General features: G+C 35.3%; 3 protein-coding genes across 9 annotated transcripts; 1 reads left to right on the top strand and 2 right to left on the bottom strand.

The window, feature by feature from the left end:
* Positions 1–1,348: 1,348 nt before the first annotated feature.
* LOC107793378 (zinc finger CCCH domain-containing protein 64) lies at positions 1,349–10,085 on the bottom strand. Of its 7 annotated transcripts, none has more exons than XR_012694406.1 (11): positions 9,942–10,085; positions 9,498–9,771; positions 8,466–8,593; positions 8,250–8,368; positions 7,180–7,297; positions 6,073–6,506; positions 5,657–5,942; positions 4,120–4,480; positions 2,464–2,594; positions 1,883–2,121; positions 1,349–1,802 (listed from the first exon to the last, which is right to left on the bottom strand). XR_012694406.1 is itself a non-coding variant. In XM_075220035.1 (10 exons), the coding sequence occupies exons 1-10, from the start codon at positions 10,014–10,016 to the stop codon at positions 1,993–1,995; spliced, it is 1,788 nt and encodes a 595-aa protein (XP_075076136.1). In that variant the 5' UTR covers positions 10,017–10,085; the 3' UTR covers positions 1,349–1,992. The 7 variants fall into 7 exon arrangements, 1 of the variants encoding a protein (XP_075076136.1); XR_012694403.1 differs by having other exon boundaries at positions 4,387–4,480; XR_012694402.1 differs by having other exon boundaries at positions 1,895–2,121; positions 4,387–4,480.
* An 808-nt stretch (positions 10,086–10,893) lies between these two features.
* LOC107793380 (carbamoyl-phosphate synthase small chain, chloroplastic-like) lies at positions 10,894–15,191 on the top strand. The gene is made up of 10 exons (NM_001325563.2): positions 10,894–11,078; positions 12,321–12,453; positions 12,711–12,799; positions 12,878–12,938; positions 13,017–13,084; positions 13,182–13,310; positions 13,400–13,509; positions 13,593–13,940; positions 14,178–14,343; positions 14,807–15,191. The coding sequence occupies exons 1-10, from the start codon at positions 10,934–10,936 to the stop codon at positions 14,854–14,856; spliced, it is 1,299 nt and encodes a 432-aa protein (NP_001312492.1). The 5' UTR covers positions 10,894–10,933; the 3' UTR covers positions 14,857–15,191.
* Positions 15,192–17,259: 2,068 nt separating this feature from the next.
* On the bottom strand, positions 17,260–21,241 carry LOC107793379 (cytokinin dehydrogenase 3-like). The gene is made up of 5 exons (XM_016615720.2): positions 20,562–21,241; positions 19,887–20,014; positions 19,020–19,277; positions 18,191–18,459; positions 17,260–17,688 (listed from the first exon to the last, which is right to left on the bottom strand). Exons 1-5 carry the CDS (start codon positions 21,214–21,216, stop codon positions 17,400–17,402), a joined length of 1,599 nt encoding a protein of 532 aa, XP_016471206.1. The 5' UTR covers positions 21,217–21,241; the 3' UTR covers positions 17,260–17,399.
* Between the last annotated feature and the right edge of the window lie 1,270 nt (positions 21,242–22,511).

Raw genomic sequence — 22,511 nt, 5'->3', positions numbered from 1 at the left:
TTCATATACTTCTTTCTGATTTCTTATTATCTCTAGATTATAAACAATAGCTATGTATGTATGTATGTATGTATGTTATAGACTTTCTGTAATTATGTTTGCATATGTAAGTGGATATGATTCGAACGGTAAGGTCTCAACATATATATGTTTGTGTATATTTTGTAGGAAAAAAGCATAAATATCCTTGACTTGTACGGGAAAATGTCATATTTTTATTAATTGCTTTGTCAAAGTTGTTTAATTATTTTCTAATCTTAATTGGATAATATTAGCAAATATGTATAATTTTATAGTGGGAGAATAGTATGATTTAGGAGTAATAGCGTACATCTGAGATTTGTTCATATAACTCCGTTATATTGAGATAACAATGAAATCCTTTGTCACTTCAATTTCTTTTTTGAAGTGATATTTGTTACAAAGTGTTGTACATATCTTTAGATAGACTTGAAGAGCCTCTTGAATTGTTCAGAACCAAAATAACTCTTAAAAGAGGAGCAATAAAACACGTCTAATTATAGCCAAAGAAAAGTCAATATCAAAAGAAATAAATGTGCAAGGTTAACATTCATATGTATAATTACATCATCTCAAAATAGTACATTATCCTCCGTAGAATATGCTCTAAAGGAATGACAAAAAGGTAAACTCACAATTACTTTGGTCGAAAAATTAGAGCTCTAGACGGTAATGATTTGACGGGACTTTATGGTGACGCTAGTTTTCTTCGTATTTACATGTAGGTATAGAAATTCGTCTCTGGTTATTTGTGTGTTTCTAGAAATGGAAGACAATTTGATTTTCTTTTTGAAATAAACCTTCCTCACTGAATATATTCGTGCGATGTAGAAACTAGTTATAGTAAATTAGTATGGTTGCATATAAATACTAGGTGCAGTAAATTTTTACTCCACGCCCGTCGCTAATGCAACTTTGGCCAATCTGAGCTAATTTATCCCTTGCAGTGCGTGCTATTTTGTAAAGTTATATACAGACAATGCTTTTAAACACCCGTGCAGCAGGCGCGCAAATTACCCAATCCTGACACGGGGAAATAGTGACAATAAATAACAATACCAAACTCTATGAGTCTGGTAGTTGGAATGAATACAATCTAAATACCTTAACGAGGATCCATTGGAGGGTAAGTCTGGTGCCAGCAGCCGCAGTAATTCCAGCTCCAATAGCGTATATTTAAGTTGTTGCAGTTAAAAAGCTTTTAAGTTGTTGCAGTTAAAAAGCTCGACGTAAACATGTTCCGCAGAGTGGCAATGACTTCTGTACAACAAGATCTTAGCAGCAATTCATTCTTTTGCTGTACCACGATTTTTAACTCACACCAGAATGGAAGGAACACTTGTTACAATACATAAAACTTTATTCTGGCGAACCAGTTAACATGATAGCAGTTCCGTCAATAAAGTTTGTAATGTTTCTAACAAATAAGAACCACATCCGTCAGACAATAAAGTTAAAATTGCATCTTATCTCAAACAGTTGCAAACAAACTCACAAGCTCATACATGATCCATTCATACATTCATACAGTGGATGGTTCTGCTCTGCGACGTTTTGTCCAACTATCTCGATAGCCTAACTGACAAGCTGAGTGAACACGTATAGCATACATAAAAATTGAACTGCTATACCTCCTAGCAGCAACTTGGCCAATGTCCATTATGCAAGTAGACCGAAGTTCCATAATAGGTGCAGAATTTCTCAGTATAACACCAAATTGTTGAACTAATGTTGGTGTCTAAATATGTGCAGTTACTATCCGGTTACATTTGCATCCTTTCCTGTGGCAAAAGTGTTTTCAGATAATCATATCACTGTTCAACCATAAAGCAAGTACATGAGCATGAAGAACTGCAAATACTTGCAATTATACCCAAGCCGGGAGCAAAGAGAACCTCAAGATAATGCTACGTTGTGTAAGGTGAAGAACATAAGAGGAAAAGCTCTCGTGTTGCATCTTTCTTGGATATCCTATTGATTTGGATCATATTCTTGAAATCCACTCTTGAATCTCTCGACCATTTTAATTTCTTCTTCTTTGCTATCCTTACAATTTCTCCAATCAGCTCTATCTGCCACATTTAGCAAGCCTGCCAAAACCTGTGACACATTCATGCAAAACAAAGCAAATTACAGTTGTTAAAACATATTTTGCATAAAGTGGAAGCAAACTAAGCGTCAACTGTCAAAAGGTTTAGCCACATGATACATCATTAGATAAGGGGATGAATGCAAGATCAACCTAGGTAAAATTTATATGGAAGTGCATCCTGCCAGAGATATATATATATAAACCATTTCAATTAAATGCTTTTACATCCTATCCCCCCCCCCCCCCCCCGGCACTCGAAACTCCAACCTCATTGCTTGAGGTGGAGGGCCAACGCTCCTCCCGTTTACACTAGGCTATCCTCCCTTGTCAGGTATATACAAAGATCTTACCTCACGACCAAATTGAGCTGGGAATTTTTCATTCTCCTCCACAACATGTGACAAAATACCACCTCCAGGAACTTCAACATAAAATAAGCTGCAACTTCTGTCAAACTGTGTCCGCAACGCTTGTCTTCCTTCTGCAGTAAAAAGAAAACACCACATGAATGTCATCTCTAGACTGAACTGCTCCCACCCTCCCACACTAGACAATCTATGCCACTAACAGGCAAAACAGCACAAGCACGAGCGGAGTATTTTTAAATCCATGCGGTTTCGTCCATAACCATGCTAAGTTGCTAACCCACATTTCCAATTAGCAGAGAACGGAGGAGAAAAGGATATAATGAGAAATTAGAATTTTGAGCATCTGCAGTGATTGGGGGGGGAGGGGGGTCAATGGATATTCGAAAACCGACTAAACCGACCAAACTGTACCGCACGGTACTGATTTTTAGGTTTCTTTTAAAGAAACCGTAGGTTTTTATATAAATCTATAACCACATCGATAATTAAGGTATGTTTTTTATTTTATAAAAATAAACCGAAAAAATACCAAACCGTACTGAATAAGTTTTACATGTGAAAAATATATTTATATAGTAAGTTTAAAAATAATAAATGCATTAAATTTTTCTTTGGGCCTTGGAATTATGAAAACTGTTACAAGCCAACAAGTAATTAAACTCAAAACACTAATTACTAAAACCGATTATGCTATTTCTACTTAAACTAAGTTATTTCAAGTATATTAGCAAGGCACAAAGTATTCTAGAAATTATGAGTAGCAAACTACAATATATCGAATATGTTTCCGTTCATATAATTTAGATTTATCTTTTTGAATATTTAATCTTCTATAGACTTTATTCTTGAGTACCAACTTGGTTAATATCTTTCCACTCGTGTGATTTATATTTTCTTTGCATTTGCTTGGTTTCTTTTACGTTGTTGTAGAACAGTTGATGGATTTATAGTCTAACCATCTTTCATTTGTTTTAATTCATCACCCTTTAAAGAGTAAAAATATTTAGAGAGTTTTGCTACGTCCTATAAAAGAAAATATGTTATTGCATTCTATTTCTACTGGTGAATTTTACACGATATATAAAACAATATAGAAAATTAACCGAACCGTACCGTACATAAGAGAAACCGACATAATCGGGACGGTTTCGAAAAGAATAATTTTGGTTATACATAATAGAATAATATGGTACAAATTTAAAAAATATCCGGCCGAACCGAACCATTAACACCCTTAGTGATGAGGCATTGAAGGACAACGAAGAATAGCTAAGGTTGAGGCATGAATGCAGAGTTGAGCTGCTTTTTTCCACTGTTCTGTCATCCCTACCGTTCTGTCATCCCTACCTTTACCAGTTTTCTTTTTGATCAAGTCCTTAACCAGTTTTCTTCTATTATCTGGTTGGGGAATGGGGCAGGGATTCTAACTCCATGGCCTTGTGCAATACCTAAGTTGTTCGGACTCGGGTGCGGGTATCCGATACTAGAACGGATCCGAGTATCGGATTCGGCAAAATCTAAATTTTAAGATTCAGGGGTGCGGATCCGGACATGGATACGGGTGCGGGGATTCGGCTAATAAAAAATAGAGCTATAAAAATATTGTAAATTTTGAGAGATATTCTGTGAAAAACTTACAAGAATATTGTAGAATTCAATCTTTCATTCTCCAAGATGGACATTATTCTTTCATTCTCCTAAATCTGTTTTATTTTTGATTTTGAGAAATCAAAATCTCAGTTTTTCTCCCAAATTTGTCGATGGACTCCAGTCAAAATGTCCGACGTCAGTTGACCGAATCCGGGACGTATCCCGCTCCCGTCCCCGTCTCGTATCGAAACAGGGATGGCACCAAAATCGAACAGTCCGCGCGACTTAGTGCAATACAAAAGTCAGTTACCATACCTTTAATTATGGTAAATTTGAATCCCAATTTTTCTGCAGCCAAGTTAAAAATATCTTGAACCAAAGATGCCCTGGACAAAGGAATAGGAACAACCTACAAGATACACAAAGTGTGGAGATTAAGATAATGGAAAATAAGTAGTTATAAAGATGAAAGAATAATGGACAAAAGAATTGTGAAATGAGAATAACAATTACATAATTGTGCATCATTCATCAATGTTAAAAAAGGAGATTGAGCCATTAAGGCAAGGCAGCTGCAATTTGCCCCAATGTGTACAATTAAACACATACTTCTAAAAGATGTAAGTTAAGGCATGTCTATGTTTTTTAAGGCTCTGCCTCATTGGGTGTCTTTGATGTAAGCCTCACATGACGAGCGTCATTCACATGATCCTTGACTGGGTCTTTCTTCTTAACCACCAGTTGGGTAACTCGTACTAAAGCTTTAATCAGTTTCCACAAACAGAGCATTTTCTCCCCCTTTTTTCCTTTTCAAACCAATAAATATTTAATTCAAACAAAAGAGCACAAAGAAAGTGCATGAATATGTACAATCTTTTGTAAAATGTGAAAAGCAAGGGCCTGTTCCATTGTCATGTAGCTTTTAAGGTCTGAATAGCGTCTAATTTCCCGTGCAGCTTTTTACAAGCTTTCTGGTAATTCGCTTACATTTTTCATTCAATTTGATCTCTCACTCGTACTTCAAATATAGATACTAATTCCAGTTTGGTAATGTTTGTGCCTCATGGTGTATGCCTCTCTGCGACTGATGAGCGCTGACAGCTCTTTCGCAAAGAACTGAATACTGAGAGAAAACGATCAAGTAATGGCACTCTGTGGGAGGTTTTCTAATCAAACCCAATACTAAGGATAAGTTCTGTGTTTACTCAGAGTTCCTAAAGCCGTAGATCTCAAACAGAACAATACACGTACGAGCTGCTATGCAACACCTTTTTCTGTCAGTACAAGCTACTGCAACACCTTATGCCCACTGAACTATGCTTGGAAGGGTACTTGATACATAAAGAAAACAAGAATTCAAGTTTGTCTGAAATATTGGTTAAACTGCTACCATATCTTATGAAAGTAGAGTGCTACTATAGCTGAAACAACAACAAGAAGCAAATAAATTAAAATTAAGTTATGCTAATAAACAAACTTTTAGCGACAGTTTCAAAGATGGTAATACAGACATATCTTATTTTTTAAATAATCAGTAACACAGGCATACATTATCGCAATACATGAAATGTAAATTTTTCCACACCTGAAGATTGGCATGACTTCCTCGTTTAAATACCCACTCGAAAAAAATTGCTTCCTTCCCTTGCTTTTTGAAGTAAGCTCTGAAGCTGTTTTGAAGATGTTCCAATTCCTTTTCACATTCTTGTGGAAGAGATAATGTATTGGGCGTATGTTCAATGGGCATAATCAGTGAATGATCTGGTAATAAAGGTCCTTTAGCAAGTGCACAGTAGTAATATTCTCCAACACTAGTGATGAGATGTGACTCAACATTCGGGCTTGACAAACAAAACCAACATTCTCTAGATCTGAAAAGTGAAAGTTCCCACAACAGCCAGATTTTATCATGTAAAGAAATAGGAAGTATTAATGAAGGCTCACAAAGTGACACACCAAAGCCATCACGAAAAAACAAGTAGTAGTTCTATAAATATCAACCTGTTAGAGCTTGCTGCACCAGACGCTGATCTGCCACCTTCTTCCTGCAAACTGTGCTTGAAGTTGCAATCAGGACCTCTTTCACATTTTCCCTTGTTGAGAAAGTCAAAACACACACCACTTGAGTACTGCTGCATAGCTTCTTCATCATGCCTAAAGTGGCACTTCTCTCTTGGACAAGAGCCAGAAGAGACAAATTTAAAGCAGAGTCTGTCACCATTACCATCTCCATGTTTCTGCCTTTTCTGAGATACATCATATCTCCAATACTGTGACTCAGGCGTACTATCACCGGGCCTCTTCGTTGCTCCATCATGTGGGGCTGCTTTGCCAACAATGGTATATGGAGATAAAGTAGTGTTTGGTGGCTTTGCACTAAGTTCAGTTTTCGACATTGTTGATGCCGGAGTGGGGGATATTGCATGAATAAATTTCTGCAAAGCATTCATGCATAAAATGAGGATTCAAAATGATAAAAAAGGAATGAGGTAGACCTAAAATAATATGGAGAGAAGTTGTCTTTAAGGACCTATAATCTCTTGGAATGAATGCAGACTTAGCTAGAAGCTAAGAACACAACACAATAGAAGTAGAGGATGCATTTGCACAATATCAACTAGTTGAGATTAAGGTTTTAGTTCTCATTGTTACAGTGATATCAAGTCCAGCATTTGAAAGCAGATGTCTCTCATTTTGTCAAAGACTTGTATGCCCATTGAAGGATAAGTGTGAAATTCTAGGAAACTTCCTAGTTTTGAGATCTATTACTTGCCTTAATTAATTTCTGATAATGACATTTGAAAACTTGCAAACTACATAAGAATTTTAGATCTTAAGTGTTTTACTATAGCATTTTGAGAATATGAAAATAATCAACAAGTTTGACCCTAAACGTTAAACTGTGTTGCAAAGTAATGAGAGAGAGAGAGAGAGAGAGAGAGAGAGAGAGAGAATGCGTGTCTGTGTGTTAAAGGGCGACACAGCCACTGAAACTAGAGAAATAATAATGTTTGGTACAGCATTCTCGATATGTAATAGAACTGCTTAGGAAGCAGAGATAAGTTTCAGAAGCAGGAAATTTAAATCAAATATCAAAGGTTGTAATACCTGTTTATCTTTGTTTCCAACAGGAGCTAAGCCCAGAAAGCGAGTTACGTGTAGAGCATCAACATTAGCATATGGTTGACGATCAAAGTATGCACCCATAGTTCCTGCAACATGATACCTACCAGCGGTACAATTTTAGTTGGAGAAAAATTCATTCTATAGATTTATAGGGCAGCAAAGTATAGATCTAAATGCCCCCAGGGCCTAGCTCAAGTGGCAAAGGGTGGTGGATTTGTGTCTTAGGTCACAGGTTCAAGCCCCACACCATGCAAAGCAAAGCCTGGTATTTAAGTGGAGAAGGGTAGAGGGGCGGGGCCATTATCCGCCGAGTTTCGAAGGCTGCGGTTGGTCCAAAGGATCGGCCCCGGACCGATCATCCAAAAAAAAAAAAAAAATAGATCTAAATAAAAAGTACTGGTTCATTCAAACGAAGAAAGAACTAGAAAGCAACAGAAAAAAGGTTGTTTACCACCACTCCAGACATGCACACAGGATAGAGTCTGTTGGAGCATTCACATTAACAGAACATTGTGAATTCTTCAACAACGGGGAAATAAATTTTAAGAACTTTTACTTATTTTTTCAAATTGACATTCAGTAAGCTGACTGCCAAATGCTAATCCCGACAGCTTAATTTTACTTTAGGTGAAGCCTAAATATATCAAGGATAAACACATCCACTTGGAATGAAACTTTTGGAGAAGATTTGCTAGTTCAAGCAAGAAACTACGAAGGTCATGACACATATCACCTCAAATTAACTATATAATGCCAGCCCAGCCTAGGTCTAAATAAAGCTTGCACTATTAATGGATAAGGAAAATAAGTAGAATCTTATAAAAGAGTTAGTGGCAGCCTATAGTATATACATACAATTGATTTTGTAGCACACAATTCTTTTTAATGAGAAATACAACATAGCTATTGATTCCAAATTTTAAAGATTCACATTTTCTTCTCAATAGGTAGTGAAGAAATGTCGAAACGAAGCTCAAGAACAAAGAACTTGATTGCCCACGACTAATATATCCAATAAGTGAACTGCACTTTGTAAAAATATGATTACTTACCGAGGCTTAATCTCAGCTACTAATTCTGACACTGTGGGATCACTACCAGATGAATCAGAAATTTCTGAAGGAACATTTGATGTCACTCCATTTGTGACTCCACTGGGCCATTCATTAGTGTTTTTGATTAAGGAAATCAAAGTCATTGCATGGAGTGGTCAAAAGGGGGTGCGGTGCAGAAAAAGAGGGTGACCAATATAAAACCAAAGGATATGTAAGAAATATGTCTACTGTTCCCGGATCCTCAGCTAAAGCCCTCAAAGCATCAACATCGTCTTGACTGTATGTTCCAAATTGAGCTCCAGTTGGAGATCGCCTACCAGATAAGTATGCCACAGATAACCCTAAGCATGAGTACAGTATAAATCAGATATCACATCAAACACAAAGTCTAAAAACATTGGGGCCAAAAAAACAATAATTCGATACGAGAGTACGAGACAAACCTAACTTCTTTAGCCTCTCTAATTCACGATAGAGACATCAGATATTAGCACAAACACTTGCTCTTTGGTGAGATTCTAATCTCACAAAGCAAGCTAAACACACAATAGGATGAATATTCCAGATTAACGGAGAACAGGTAGTTATCTTGGACTAAATGCAGTTTAAAAAAAATATAGTAACTACAACAACAATTATATTAATCAATCGGTTAATCAACTAAGCCTCAAATCCCAAATCAATGGGGGAAAAATACACTTTTTCACGAAATTACAATGAATTGCTCAATGTTTAGATGTGCTCACAACAAGATTTCCTTTTGGATATATTAAATTACACAATGCTTGGACATTCTCATAAGCTTTAACTTTCAACTTTCAAATCTTAGGCGTCATTATTTCACAATGTATAACATGGAAATGTTGCAAATTTCCACTATCTTTAAGTCAATACAACATCGGGTTAATAATTTAGCAGAATATGTTAAAAGGGAACATTCCATACGATTTCTGATCTACATATTCCCTCTGGACCGATGCTCTTGATGTGGAAGTGATTACCTAAGGCTAGGGGCGGATGCATTATTCATAACCCAATATTTTTTACACATTATATAGATATATATATCAAGGTAATCACAATATGTCAATAAATATTAAGTTCTAAACTCATAATTACAAAAGTACAATAAGTTCAGTAGTGAGAATATAAAAGTTGAATCCATCAAATTTAACTACTAAACCCGCCCTCACTAAGGACATAAAATTAGTGTGCTTTCGAGGTACTACTAATTAAGGTTCTTACCATGAAGCTCAAATTTTCCACTGCCTTTCAACCAAAACAAATTGTCACATACTCTAAAACCCTCCATCTTAAACCCTTGATTACTCGGGTCCTTCAATACTGCTGACAAAATTTTCGGGGACCCGACGCCATAGTCCCCAATAAAGTAGGTCGGTATGGGAATTTTGGAGCTGCCTTCAATGTATCCATGGAATTCCTCAAGCCCTTCAATTGAATCCGGGAAAAATTGGCCCACGCAGAATAGAGCATCAAATGGACCAGCTGATTTGTTCACCTGAAGAGTTCAAATTCAGCTATACAGTAAATAGTTGATATTTACACACAGCAGCAAATCCACCAATTTAGAATCAGTGAGCTACGAATGAGTGTGTGTTGTGTGTGTGCTATATATATATATATATATAGTTCGACTCGAAAATAATGAGAGTAGAGAAGAAGAAAAACCGAAGAAACGCGCTTGAATAGCTGATTGAGACGGCCTAGTACGTCACCACAGAGGAGAATTCTGAGAGGAGCCATGACTGAGTGAGCTTGTGAGAGCTCAGAGAGAAAACGAGAGAGAATTGCGAGTACGGGGCCTATTGTAAAGTGCACAAATAGCCATTTTTAGAGGACTCTATTTAAAGAATAACCTAAGTTTACAAATATTTTAATAATTGAGCCGCTTTAGATCAACGTAGTCTCAATCTACTTTGTTCAAACTCTTTAAAAATTCCGTGAGTGCATGTCGAATCTTTTAAAGTAGTGCATTTTTTTAGGATCCGACATAAAAGCGATAACATATTTAGAGAATCCGCACAACATATATTTTAGTTGAATTTAGATTATGGCTGACCTTAATTACAAGTTTTGGTTTTGATAATTCAACCTTCAAAACTTTTGATAAAAAAGTTAGGTTATAGCAGTTCAAAATTTCATACCCAAAAGTTTAAATAATAAACAACAATAGCACGAGTAGATTAAAATTTATTAAAACCGATTAAAATTTTAATATTATTTTTAAAAAAAAGACTAAAGTTTAGAAAGAGGTGCAAAAAGTGGCTACCAGATGTAAGAAGATGTAGCCTGGTGCCAATTTATACAACTAAATGCTACAAGTAATACAAATAGTGAAGTTTGGACATTGGAATTAAAAGAAGCAATAGAAGTAGTAGCTTGCCCTCTTCTTCAAACACGTCTGAGTCTCTGACCTAAAAGTGCAGGTACGAAGTTTGTCTTATTTGGCTAAAATTCAAAAAAATTGAAAATTTGAATAGATTTTAAATAGCACCCTTAAAATAGGCTACCTGGTGCAAATCTTACGCGTAGGACTCCATTCCACTTTAACGCCCAATTAGTAAAAAGCCCACCTAACTAGGGCTCCATTTTAATATTTCAATTTCCCAAATCCAGAAGCAGCAATAAGGAAGAAGAATTGTATAGTTACAGAAAGCGCTATGGATTGTTCGATTAGGATTCAGAATCCGTTGTCCACCACGACAATAACCAGCGCATTGTTTTCTAATAAAAAGTCTGCAAATTTTAGGGTTTTCACCGTTGGATGTTCTTCTAAAATCCTTTCCTCTGATGGTGCACCATCTGGTTTGTCTTTTTTCTCTCTTTCTGTCAATTATCAACTGCTATGCTTTGTTGAATTCTTCTGTTTTTTTTTTTTTTTGAATTTATTGTCCTGCAGCAAAATTATTAGAAAATATTGGAAGACATGGAGGAAGAAAGTGTGACACATAGTCAAGGAGCTGATTGTGCTATTCTAATGTAGTAACTAGTACAGTTAGCTGCAACTGATATACATTATAAGTGATTTTGCGTGAGATGATAGTGAGGGTGAGAAATAGTGGATGACTGTTTGTGTATATACAAACATAGTTATGTTTGCGGAAATATGGGATGATATTCTTTTGTTTTCTAACTCAACTACATCCCACTGTCCTTCTGTTCTTAGTTCAAGCTCGTTTTAATCCCTCTAAATTTAAAATCTTGACATCAACTTCAAGAGATTTCGAGCAAATAAAACTAGGAATGGAAATCCTAGGTGAAATTTTTTACAGAGATCTAAGAAAAGCAAAGAGAAAATATTGTTTCTTTTGGTAGTAGTCAAAAAGACTTGTAATCATGCTCTTTGTATTATTCTTGGTTGAGTTATAATTGTTCTTGACACCCTATATTTCATTAAAGGTGATTGTAAAAAATATAGATGAGGAACAAAATCTTTTAAAGAGCAAAATGTTAACGATTAAGTTACACCTATGGTGAAGTAACTATCTATATCTGGAAGGGACAATGGAGTTAAATATGTGAAGTGAGATATTGTTGTATTTTTCTGGATTTTGGCATCTGCTTTGTTTAGTTTTTTTTTTTTGATTTGCACCGGGTGTCCGAGTCTCTTCGAGCCCCGACTATTCCCGGGGGTGCACAGGCCCTCAGCAAGGAGTTTCCCGCAAGTGCACCGCGGTTAATTCAGGTTTTACCCAGTCCGATGGCCCTCAGAAATTGTTTGCACCCAGTGGGTTTCGAACTTGAGACCTTGAAAGGGAGCAAACCCCAAGGCTCAAGTCAATTGCCACCAGGCCAACCCCTGAGAGTTATCTGCTTTGTTTAGTTACTCCATAAGCTGGGACATTTTAGCCCTGTCTTGACATCTTGTTTGAGTCTAATCGTTCCCTTTATTAGACTCAGTACTATTAAGTTTGTTTTTAGTATATATTGTTGTCAATTGATTTTATGAGCTCAAGGACCTTTTATTCTCCTTATTTTAGATTTGTTTCAAATTATAGAGAATATTAGAACTCTGAATGAATCAATATTTTTCTGGATGAGCTGCAGGTCTGGTTGAAAGACCATGGAAGGTAGCAGATGCTAGACTTGTTCTCGAGGATGGTTCAATTTGGAAGGCCAAATCATTTGGTGCTTCTGGAACCCAAGTTGGAGAAGTTGTTTTTAATACATCCTTAACTGGGTAACACAAATTCTTTTGCTTATTAATTTATGAAACATTACGTTCATAACGGATAAGTTATTTACTAAATTATCTTTGCTACCTGTATTCTGAATGCTTGATGTACCTCATAGATTTATTCAGAGCATGCAGAAAAAATAATGATTTCTTTGCTCTCTACTTTCTTTTCTTTCTTCATTGATGCTTTTTTCTTTTTTTTTTTTCAAATTGTTCTTGGTGTCTAATTTACTAGCTATTTGTATTTCCTGATATTGCAGGTATCAGGAGATCCTTACTGATCCCAGTTATGCAGGCCAGTTTGTCTTGATGACGAACCCTCATATCGGGAATACTGGGGTCAATTTTGGTGCGTGTAGAGTTTTCTTCATGACTAACTGTTACTTTTGTTTGAATAATTTTTTGACTCTTGGAATTTCTCTGGCAGGCGATGAAGAATCGATGCAGTGCTTTCTTGCAGGATTAGTCATTAGAAGTTTAAGCATCAGGTTTGGTCTCTATTCCCTGCTTTTTAAATCAGTCATCAAACATATGGTGTTTATTGTTATCTGTTGCGTTTTTCTCAGCACCTCAAATTGGAGATGCAAAGAGACACTTGATGAGTATTTGGCTAAAAGGAACATCATGGGTATATGTAAGTCCTCTACGTCCTGTACAAGACTACTTCTCACTTCCATGTAAACTGAGGAATTCAAATTCTCTGATCATTTGGCTGTACTACCGTGTAACAGATGATGTAGACACTCGCGCAATTACGCGAAGATTGAGACAAGACGGAAGCCTCATTGGAGTCCTGAGCACGGAAAATTCAAAAACTGATGAAGAACTTCTCGAAATGTCTCGTACATGGGACATTGTGGGTAAGTTACTGTCCTTGTTTCTTCTGATTGTGGAAATTTATTTATTTTGAATGGAATTTTTTTTATTATTAACATATTACGTTATGCAGGTGTGGATTTAATCAGTGGTGTTTCATGCAAATCTCCTTATGAATGGGTTGATAGAACAGCCTCAGATTGGGATTTTAATGATAATGGAAGAAATAAAGAAACTTTTAATGTCAGTATAGTTAGAGTTTATTAGATTCTGGAAAAAAAAATATTGCTGTGGTAACTAATATCTTGTCCATCTGGTGGATGAAGGTTGTTGCATATGATTTTGGAATCAAGCATAATATACTTCGGCGCTTAGCATCCTATGGCTGTAAAATCACTGTTGTTCCTTCAACATGGCCAGCGTCTGAAACTCTAAAGATGAAACCCGATGGGGTTCTCTTCAGCAATGGGCCAGGAGATCCCTCTGCAGTTCCCTATGCAGTTGAAGCGGTAAAAGAACTTATTGGAAAAATTCCTGTTTTTGGCATTTGTATGGGTCACCAGTTACTTGGTCAAGCATTGGGGGGTAAGACATTCAAAATGAAATTTGGTCATCATGGAGGAAACCATCCTGTTCGAAACCTTCGAAATGGCTGCGTCGAGATCAGTGCTCAGGTATGTTAAACAGCAAACTCTAGCTGAATGCTGCTTTGTGTAAATTCCCAAAATTTTCCATACAGTTGCATCAATGTTTACTTCCATTTTAAGTACTACTTTCGAAGCATGATGATGAGAGTCTAGTTTTTTAGTTTAAATTAGAGCAGTCAGTACTTCAGACTTTTAGCCGGGTATTCACTTTGTAATATAATTTTTACATTTTATAAACTTGACTGCTTTCCATATTTTCTGCAGAATCACAACTACGCTGTTGACCCTGAGTCTCTTCCAGAAGGTGTAGAGGTGACTCATGTAAATTTAAATGATGGAAGCTGTGCTGGTCTTGCCTCCTTTAAAATGAAGCTGATGTCACTTCAATACCATCCCGAAGCATCTCCAGGACCTCATGATTCAGATCCTGGTAAACATATCCTGACTTGATCTTCTCGTACACAAAAAACCTCGGCCAAATTGTTCATTAGCTGTTAACTTGTAACAAATATAGCTGTATGTATGAGGATTTACGAAGACAATTAAGTACAATCTGGAGAATAATGATGTTACATGGCCAATCACTTCTACAAAAGAAAAATTCTGAATAACTACTTTATTTTGATTGAATCCGAAGTTCGGATTCTGCTGTCTAGGCCAATCTTCATATAAATAAATTTTGCTGGCTAAGTCAAAGTATTTCCAGCTGGTCTTGTGTTCATGATAGGTCTCTCATATTACAGTTTCCAATGGAACTTTGAGACAAATAGAATGATAAAAGAGTCTAATTATTTGTAGAGTAAACCAAGATTTGCTTGAATGTGAATGCAGCTACTTGAATCAAGGCATAATTATGTCAAAATTCTCATTGTATCCTTTCTTTACCTGGGCAGTATTCGGGGAATTTATACAACTCATGAAGCAAGAAAAAGTGAAGGCATAAGCCAATTGCCCTGAAGAGCCTGAAGCAACAGTCATGTTTGAAGGAACCACATTCCGGAAAAGAGAATTTCGATGAGACTTGAGTCAGAGCAATCTGTCGTGCTGCACCTCTTCTTGCCATAAATCAAGTCTGAGCAATTCGTCGAGCTGCACCTCTTTGCAATTATATCGATGGATATATATGTATGGTTCTAATTTTGTTCAAGTTGCGGCTGCGCCTTTATCTAGTCTAAAGACATAATACTAAATTTATTTGGTGTGTGTAATAGTACTCTGTGGTATGGAACTTGTAATAATACACTTGTTTCCATCTTAAGCAAAGATTCACTTAGCTTTTGATTAAGGTGCTTTTGTGGTTGAGGAACTACTAGGATAGTGCTCCTTTATCATTAATTAGATGTCTCAGGTTCGAGCGGTGGCTATGAAGTCACCTTTGTTAGGGAGCGCTTTACCCTCAGCGTAGAATTTTTTGGTGCAAATCCAAATTAAGTTGAATCCCAGTGCGGGTACCAAAAACAGGGTTGGAAACTAAAAAAAATATAAGAACTGTTGGGATAGTGTTGGCTTGTTACTGGCAGGACGTTTTGTATTTGTTATCAACATCATACCATAGATACCTCTCATCTATCGCACAAACGATGCAGAATGTGTATTTGTTGCGTTGGATATAAAAGTGGATGATAGTTTGGTGCGTCTGGCTGATTTGCACAAAGCCACTTTTGTGGCCACTTTTCAAAATTAAACCAGTAAAAAGGAAAAGAGAAAAAGAAAAAAATATTTAATAAAATAGAAAATGGAAAAATTTGCAAACAATAGGAGTAATATATTTGATAAGTTAATTTGACTATTGCTCTTTCAGTGTCGTTCTTTCCAGAAGAATAGAATAAATTTTAGCGTTTCCAGATATATAATAGGAGCAATAAATTAGGAAAAAAAGAAAAACAAAAAAGAAACTTAAGAAGACAACATGAAAGAAAGAACCATTAAGAATTTTGTGAAATGGATATAGTATGTCAATCTTTAATCAGAGGTTTCGGGTTCGAGTTCCGTGAATGTAATAAAAGACTCTCCCCTATAATGTGTCTTACGCGCTGCAAATTTAAAGTAATCGAGATTTGAGATACCAATGCTAATATACATAAAGAGAAAAATCATAAAAAAAGAAAAAGAAAAAAAAAAAACAAACAGAGAGAGGAGGTGGAGAATCTGCGATTCTAGAAAGTCTAAGAAAGAATAAAGACAGCAGCCACAAAGGTAAAAAAGTAGGCAAAGATAAGATATGGCTACTTCTTACTTGCATGCACTTACTTTAAATGTTAATTTAGCAACCTTTTGCCTTTCATCAACAATCCAACATTCTGCCTGTTTATTCCCAACATAATCATTTATCTAAATTCTCATTTTTTTTTTATCCTTTCTTATAACAAAATATTTAAACTTAGTATTGCTCCTGAGCTTTCATCCAGAATAGCTAATTCTAGAATTAATTATTTTACGATTTTATCCCAATCAAACATGAAATAAACTCACTCTTAATTTAAAATAATAAGTTGTGTTTTAATACGTCCTGCCCGGTTACCATATGCTTTAGTTCTCTCTATCGCTTTTTGTTTTATATTTTACTTTTTCCACAGCTTCTCAAATATAAATATATATATATATATATATATATATATATATATATATATATATATATATATATATATATATATATATATATATATGTTAATAAAAACAAGAAAAATAATGGACAACCATAAGGTTTAGAAGAAGAATAATAAAAGCTTTATATTCATCATAGTTGCCTCGTGTGAAAGTTCTATTTCATCATCCTCTTTAGAAAAGTGTCCATTTAACTATGTTACCTTTTTCTCTTTATCTTTTTCTTTTGGGGGGTTAGGGATTGTAGGGAGGATTTATGGGGTGGTACCTTAGAGAAATTTTGCCACTTGCTTAACCTTGCATAAATTTTGAAAGATTTAGTACAAACGAACAGATAATTAAAGGCATTGTTTATTTTATAATAATGGTATTCGGCCCAATTTATGCATATCTCGATTAATTCATCTTGTAGCTGTGACCTCCCACCCAGAGGAGAACTTATGTATTGAGTTGAGGGGTTATCGTACCCAGTCGCAAAGTCAGAAATTTCGCTAAGGGTGTTCAAGATTTAATATACTTGTATGAAAAGTATTTTTTGATTTATAAGTGTATTATAATGTTTTATATATATACTATAGTTTTTCGATGAAGGATATTCAACCGACCACCTTCATTGTATGTGGCTACATCACTGACCGGACCCCCTTTACTTCGGGAAAAATTATTGATATATATGGGTTTATGTGTTGAAATAGTCATATATTTTACTTGATACTCTTAAAATAAAAAATACAAGTATCGAACAATTGTGCTCACCAAAACTTAAAATATTGGTATCATACATCAACTAAAACAAATCAAGAACTGAACTACATTAATCTTTCTAGCTCAATACACTAAGTACATGCCCATGTTTATCCTACTATTTATTGGTAAAAAAAACTAATTAAAAATTCTTTGTCCTGGTGATAGAATCATCTTTGGATCAAACTGACTTTTCCTTTGTTGAAAAATATTCCACTTTTTGCCAAAATGTTTTATCCAATCCTCCTTTGTTTTATAATGTGGAAGATATTGCTTTATCTTGAGGCCAGCTTTATCACAGTAATTCAAGATTTCTTCATTTTGATCATCCAAATTTTTCCAGTCATTAAATCCACTTGAATGCAATAGCCCCACACAGTAAAATGTCTCCTCTTCTGGTATCACTGCAGACATCCTCTCATCCCATCTGCAATTAAAAAAAAAAAGTGTAAAATAATTTTATGCGATCAAATTATTTAAAAGGTAATTACAACTACTCATAATAAGTGGAATTAGTAAACTGGTAAAATAAAACGTAACCTTTTTGTGTATAACATGTCAAAATTATACCAATAGTATAAAGTTTCATAACACTGTCAGTGAATATAAGCTAAATAGTCCTTTTTAGTTTCATTACACTACAATTACATATTTAAGACACTACTAAAAAAGATAGACATTAGTGACTGACAAATTTTGTAGTTAAACTGAAAAACTTATCGCTAATCCTATTTAGCGACAGACTAGTGATAGATTATCAAAAAATTCCGTTAGCTACGAGCAATTTAGGGACAGATTATCGACGAAGTTCGTAGCTAACTCCAATTTTTTTGTAGTGAGACTTTTTTACTTTTTAAAAATTTAATCCAGTCAAAAGCCTTCACATAAAATGGGACGAAAAGAGTATTAAAGAAAGTTTTTGGGAGTACTTTTTCCTGCTTGTTGGGTAGACAAGGATAGGTCCTGTTGTCTTGTTTTGTCTGAGAATAATGTCCACAAAAACACCAGCATTGAAATCCATGATATTGGATTTTGGTACAAAGAGATTAAGCCATGGATGTGGAACATCCCATTGTCCTTTTGATTGTAGCTCTAGCTCTCCACTTCTTACTCTATTCAAAAAATCCACAAATGTGACATCTTTCTTGAAGATAAATCCAGGCAAAAAGTTCAAACCTTTTACCAACTTCTTCAATTCCTGCATAAGAAAAAAAAATCAGAGTAATTATATATTGTATGATTTATCCACAATTAGTTATACTACATTGCTAAGAAAATTGTATAATTTTTTTTGGACAGGTAGCCCGATGCACAAAATATTCTGTATTCACGCAGGGTATCGGAAAGGGCTGCACCGTTAGGGGTGTGATGTAAACAGTCTATCCTAATGTAAGCATTAGTGGCTGTTTTCACGACTCGAAATCGTGACCTATAGGTCACACGGGAATAACTTAACCAATGCTCCAAGCTAGGCTCTCGTTCTGTCTAATCTTTCTTGGTGTTTCTAGATAATTACGAGGTCGTACAAAGAGTTTAACTTATGTGACTGACGATATATAACTTTTTTGCACTATTAGGTAAATGTGACCTGCAATGATAAGGAAACTATATCTAGAGTAATTAAATCTAGTTTGGTAACATAGTAAATGTAGTAAAATAACATGCTATAATCAATTAAAATACATTAATAATTTTACAGTATCGATATATATAAGTTAAATCATTATAAAAATAATTCCAACTGTAATTAATTGGTACCTCGTCAACAGTATTAGCAGTCTGATCATCATAGTACTTGACCATTTCTAGGCAATAAATAATGCCATTTTGTGATAACAACGAAGCTATTTTGGTCTGATTAGATGGTGAGAAAAATGAAGATCTCCAATTATTTAGACTGCTTTGTTCCATCATTAGAGATCCTTCAACATAATCCAGGCCATCAATTGAAATCAAATGTTCTTGGTCTTTTGTGAATTTTGAGAAATCTACATATAGCATTCTCACCCATTTCACCTATAAGAAAAATAAAAATAAAATAGTGTCACTTATAAGATAATTACAAATAATTCGTTACGGTAAACATTAATAGATGAGATGGTAAAGATGATATTTAATATGCAATTGCTGGTTAAAATATACTAAAGGGCAACCCGGTGCACTAAGCTCCCGCTATGCGCGGGATTCGGGGAAGGGCCGGACCACAAGGATCTATTGTAGACAACCTTACTCTGCATTTTTGCAAGAGGATGTTTCTACGGTTCAAACCCGTGACCTCTTGAATAGTATAAAAAGATTCTAGCTACTTGTCAATCAGGGGCAGATTTAGGTCGTTTTTATACATGAATCCATGATCTTTTCGACATATTAGGTATTTTATGTAAATATTACGTGAAATTGATCTAATATTATCTGTTGGCCCTCATGCTCCAAAAAGGTTGAATGGTGCACTGATTGAATTATGAGTTACTTATCCAAAGGAACACAGACCGATTCTCATTCAGTACTTTTTCTTACTTGTTCAGTGATGTAACTGTATTCTAGAAATTTTAGATCTGCCTCTGTTGTCAGTGTATATAACTAAAGTTGATTTTAAAAATCTTTAAGTATGTATATTGTACTTACTCTTGTTGGTGCTTTATCTAAGACAATTCTTGCCCTGGTTATTATTCCAAACTGTCCCAAACCTCCTAAAACTGCAAAGAACAGTTCTGAATTCTTGTGTTTGGAGCAAGTCACAAATTCCCCTTTACCTGAACCAAAACATGAGAAGAAAAATTATATAGTAGTAAATAATCATTTAATTTATTATATTATCATTAACATCATGCAAAAATATATTTATATATTTCCCAAATGTGTGATTTAAGGAAATTAAAATCTAGACCTGCCACTTGCAATTAAGTATAGAATTTTCTATCTTATTTTAATATAAGGTGAATCTTACCTACAAGATCTTCCAGGTGGAAAAGGAGACATCACAACCTATCAATGAATACTAGGCACATCCTTTTACATGTTAAAAAGAATAAAACTATATCTGTATAAACTTTTTTCTAAAAGAGTCTTACTTTGTTAGGCCCCAAATGTGACATGTTTCCAATCTTAACTAAGTTTTGATAGTGACTATCTCCCCACATTTTTTTATGTACTCACAATACTTTCCATCAAAATATAATACCCAAAAACAAAAAAATAAACCTTTTACCTTTATAGTTTATTATGCGAGATAAACTTTTATTAATACTATTGGACTGTAAGTTTTTGATAGTTGTATAATTTGAATAGAAGAAAATGTACCTGTAATAACGTCCATTTCATGGACATTACTAATTTGAGGGCCATGTCGGAAAGTTTGGCCACTAATTCCTGCATTAGAGAGAGTACCTCCAACCGTAAGGTACAAGTAATCAGTCCACGAGACAGGCGAAAGCCCATGCTCGAGGGTAGCACAAAGAACATCAATCCATAACTGCTCGCCTCCTACATCAGCGTAAAACCCTAAAGAAGAATCCCAAGAAACCCTAATTCCACAACTTCCATTTTTATTATTATTAATATTATTGTTGTTGTTGTTGTTATTCAGAGAATTCATTTCCACAACAACACCATTTTGTGCCATGGCTTGTCCTCTAATGGAATGGCCATGACCTCTTGCTGCTATATGAAAAGGGATAGAAAGACCATAGGAAAATTTAATTAACTCAACTATATCAATAATAGAAGAAGGATAAAGAACAGCAGCTGGGATTTCTTGAACAATTTTCCCAAAATCTGTGGAGGTTTCACTAATGGAATCTGAATTTGTACTAAGTTTAGAAGCTATATCAAGGGAAAGAATTTCATAAGGAATAGAAGGATTATTCCATGGCTTTAACTTTCCTATAATAGACATTAAACGACTGATAATAAAGAAAATAATGAAGTTATAACTAGGAGAAAGAAGCTTAGACATTTTAATATTATGTGGAAAGAAGTAAGAAGAAAAGAAGTAGTAGGTGATTTTGGAGTTGGGATAAGAGGGTATATATAGAGGGGTGGTGGGGGTGGGGATGGGGGTGGGGGTGAGGGGTTGGGTTAATATTTGCATGCAAATGAGAGTTAGAAATCTTGGAGAGCATAGTACAAGATTCAGAAAATCTTTGAAAAATATTACATTGTGGGGGTGGGGGTTGGGGGGGGGGGAGAAAATTCTATGAAAGATACGAAAAGACAAGACTTTTTGTGATTATTGTTCTTTTGCCTTTATGTTTCTAAACGTCATAACTTTCTCATGGGATGAAGGATTAGAATTAGATCAAAAATCACCTCTTTCATGTGTTGTAGTATTGTCATTACATGATCAAACCGAGATTCCTTATTAATGCCACCAGCTGGTTCTTCTCTTTCTTATGGGCTTCGTGTGTGCGTGCGCGTGTTAGGTTGACAATACTGTACTCGGAGGCGAGTTTAGAATTTAAATTTGATGGACTTAATAATTATGTTCTTGTTACTAAAAAATTTGTGCTTTTGGAATTATTGGTTCAAAACTTAATATTTGTTGGCATTTTGTAATTTTCTAGCCATATATATCTATATATATTGCATCGTCCGAAGCTATGTAAAACTAACAACAACAACAATAACATACTTAGTAAATTCCCATAAGTGGAGTCTGGAGAGGATAATATGAACGCAAAAGAGTACGATTTGGAAATACAAGAATAATGCTAATACTACAGGTAAGAAAGGAAAATACAGGTTTGAACGAGATAAAAGCTCGGCTATTCACTAACCTACTACCCTAATCCTCGACTTCCACACCCTCTATATTGAGGGTCATGTCCTTAGATATCTGAAGATGTCATGCCTGATCATCTCCCCTAATATTTCTTTGGCCTACCTCTGCTTCTCCTTGGACCCGCCATAATCAATCTCTTACACCTTCTTACTAGTGCATCTGTGCATTTCCTCTTTACATGCCCGAACCATCTCAGTCTCGCTTCCTTCATCTCATACTCCACCATGCAATCCACTCCCACCTCGTCTTGAATATCCTCATTCCTAATCCTATCTCTCCTAGTATGCATGCACATCTATCTTAGAATCCTCATTTCCGCTACTTTCATCTTCTAACCATGAGAGATTTTGACCGGCCAATACTCTGTCCCACATAACATAATCGGTCACCATTCTGTAGAATTTACTTTTCAGTCTTGGTAGCACATTCTAATTGCATAGATGCAAGCCTCCATTTTATCTATCCGCCCC

Source organism: Nicotiana tabacum, chromosome 8, assembly GCF_000715075.1.
Source record: "Nicotiana tabacum cultivar K326 chromosome 8, ASM71507v2, whole genome shotgun sequence".
In the NCBI taxonomy this organism is placed as follows: Eukaryota; Viridiplantae; Streptophyta; class Magnoliopsida; order Solanales; family Solanaceae; genus Nicotiana; species Nicotiana tabacum.
The sequence above is the reverse complement of the archived record's forward strand: the minus strand, read 5'-3'. Positions and strand labels throughout refer to the sequence as shown.

Excerpts from the sequence above, each read along its gene's own strand:
- LOC107793378 (XM_075220035.1), bottom strand. The coding sequence starts at position 10,016 with ATGGCTCCTCTCAGAATTCTCCTCTGTGGTGACGTACTAGGCCGTCTC. Across the intron at positions 6,507-7,179 it reads TTGGAAACAAAGATAAACAG|AAATTTATTCATGCAATATC; the intron begins GTATTACAACCT and ends AATGCTTTGCAG. Across the intron at positions 5,943-6,072 it reads GGTGCAGCAAGCTCTAACAG|ATCTAGAGAATGTTGGTTTT; the intron begins GTTGATATTTAT and ends TTCACTTTTCAG.
- LOC107793380 (NM_001325563.2), top strand. The coding sequence starts at position 10,934 with ATGGATTGTTCGATTAGGATTCAGAATCCGTTGTCCACCACGACAATA. Across the intron at positions 12,800-12,877 it reads GAATACTGGGGTCAATTTTG|GCGATGAAGAATCGATGCAG; the intron begins GTGCGTGTAGAG and ends TTTCTCTGGCAG. Across the intron at positions 14,344-14,806 it reads ACCTCATGATTCAGATCCTG|TATTCGGGGAATTTATACAA; the intron begins GTAAACATATCC and ends TTACCTGGGCAG.
- LOC107793379 (XM_016615720.2), bottom strand. The coding sequence starts at position 21,216 with ATGTCTAAGCTTCTTTCTCCTAGTTATAACTTCATTATTTTCTTTATT. Across the intron at positions 20,015-20,561 it reads TGAAATGGACGTTATTACAG|GTAAAGGGGAATTTGTGACT; the intron begins GTACATTTTCTT and ends GTTTTGGTTCAG. Across the intron at positions 19,278-19,886 it reads TAGATAAAGCACCAACAAGA|GTGAAATGGGTGAGAATGCT; the intron begins GTAAGTACAATA and ends TTTTTCTTATAG.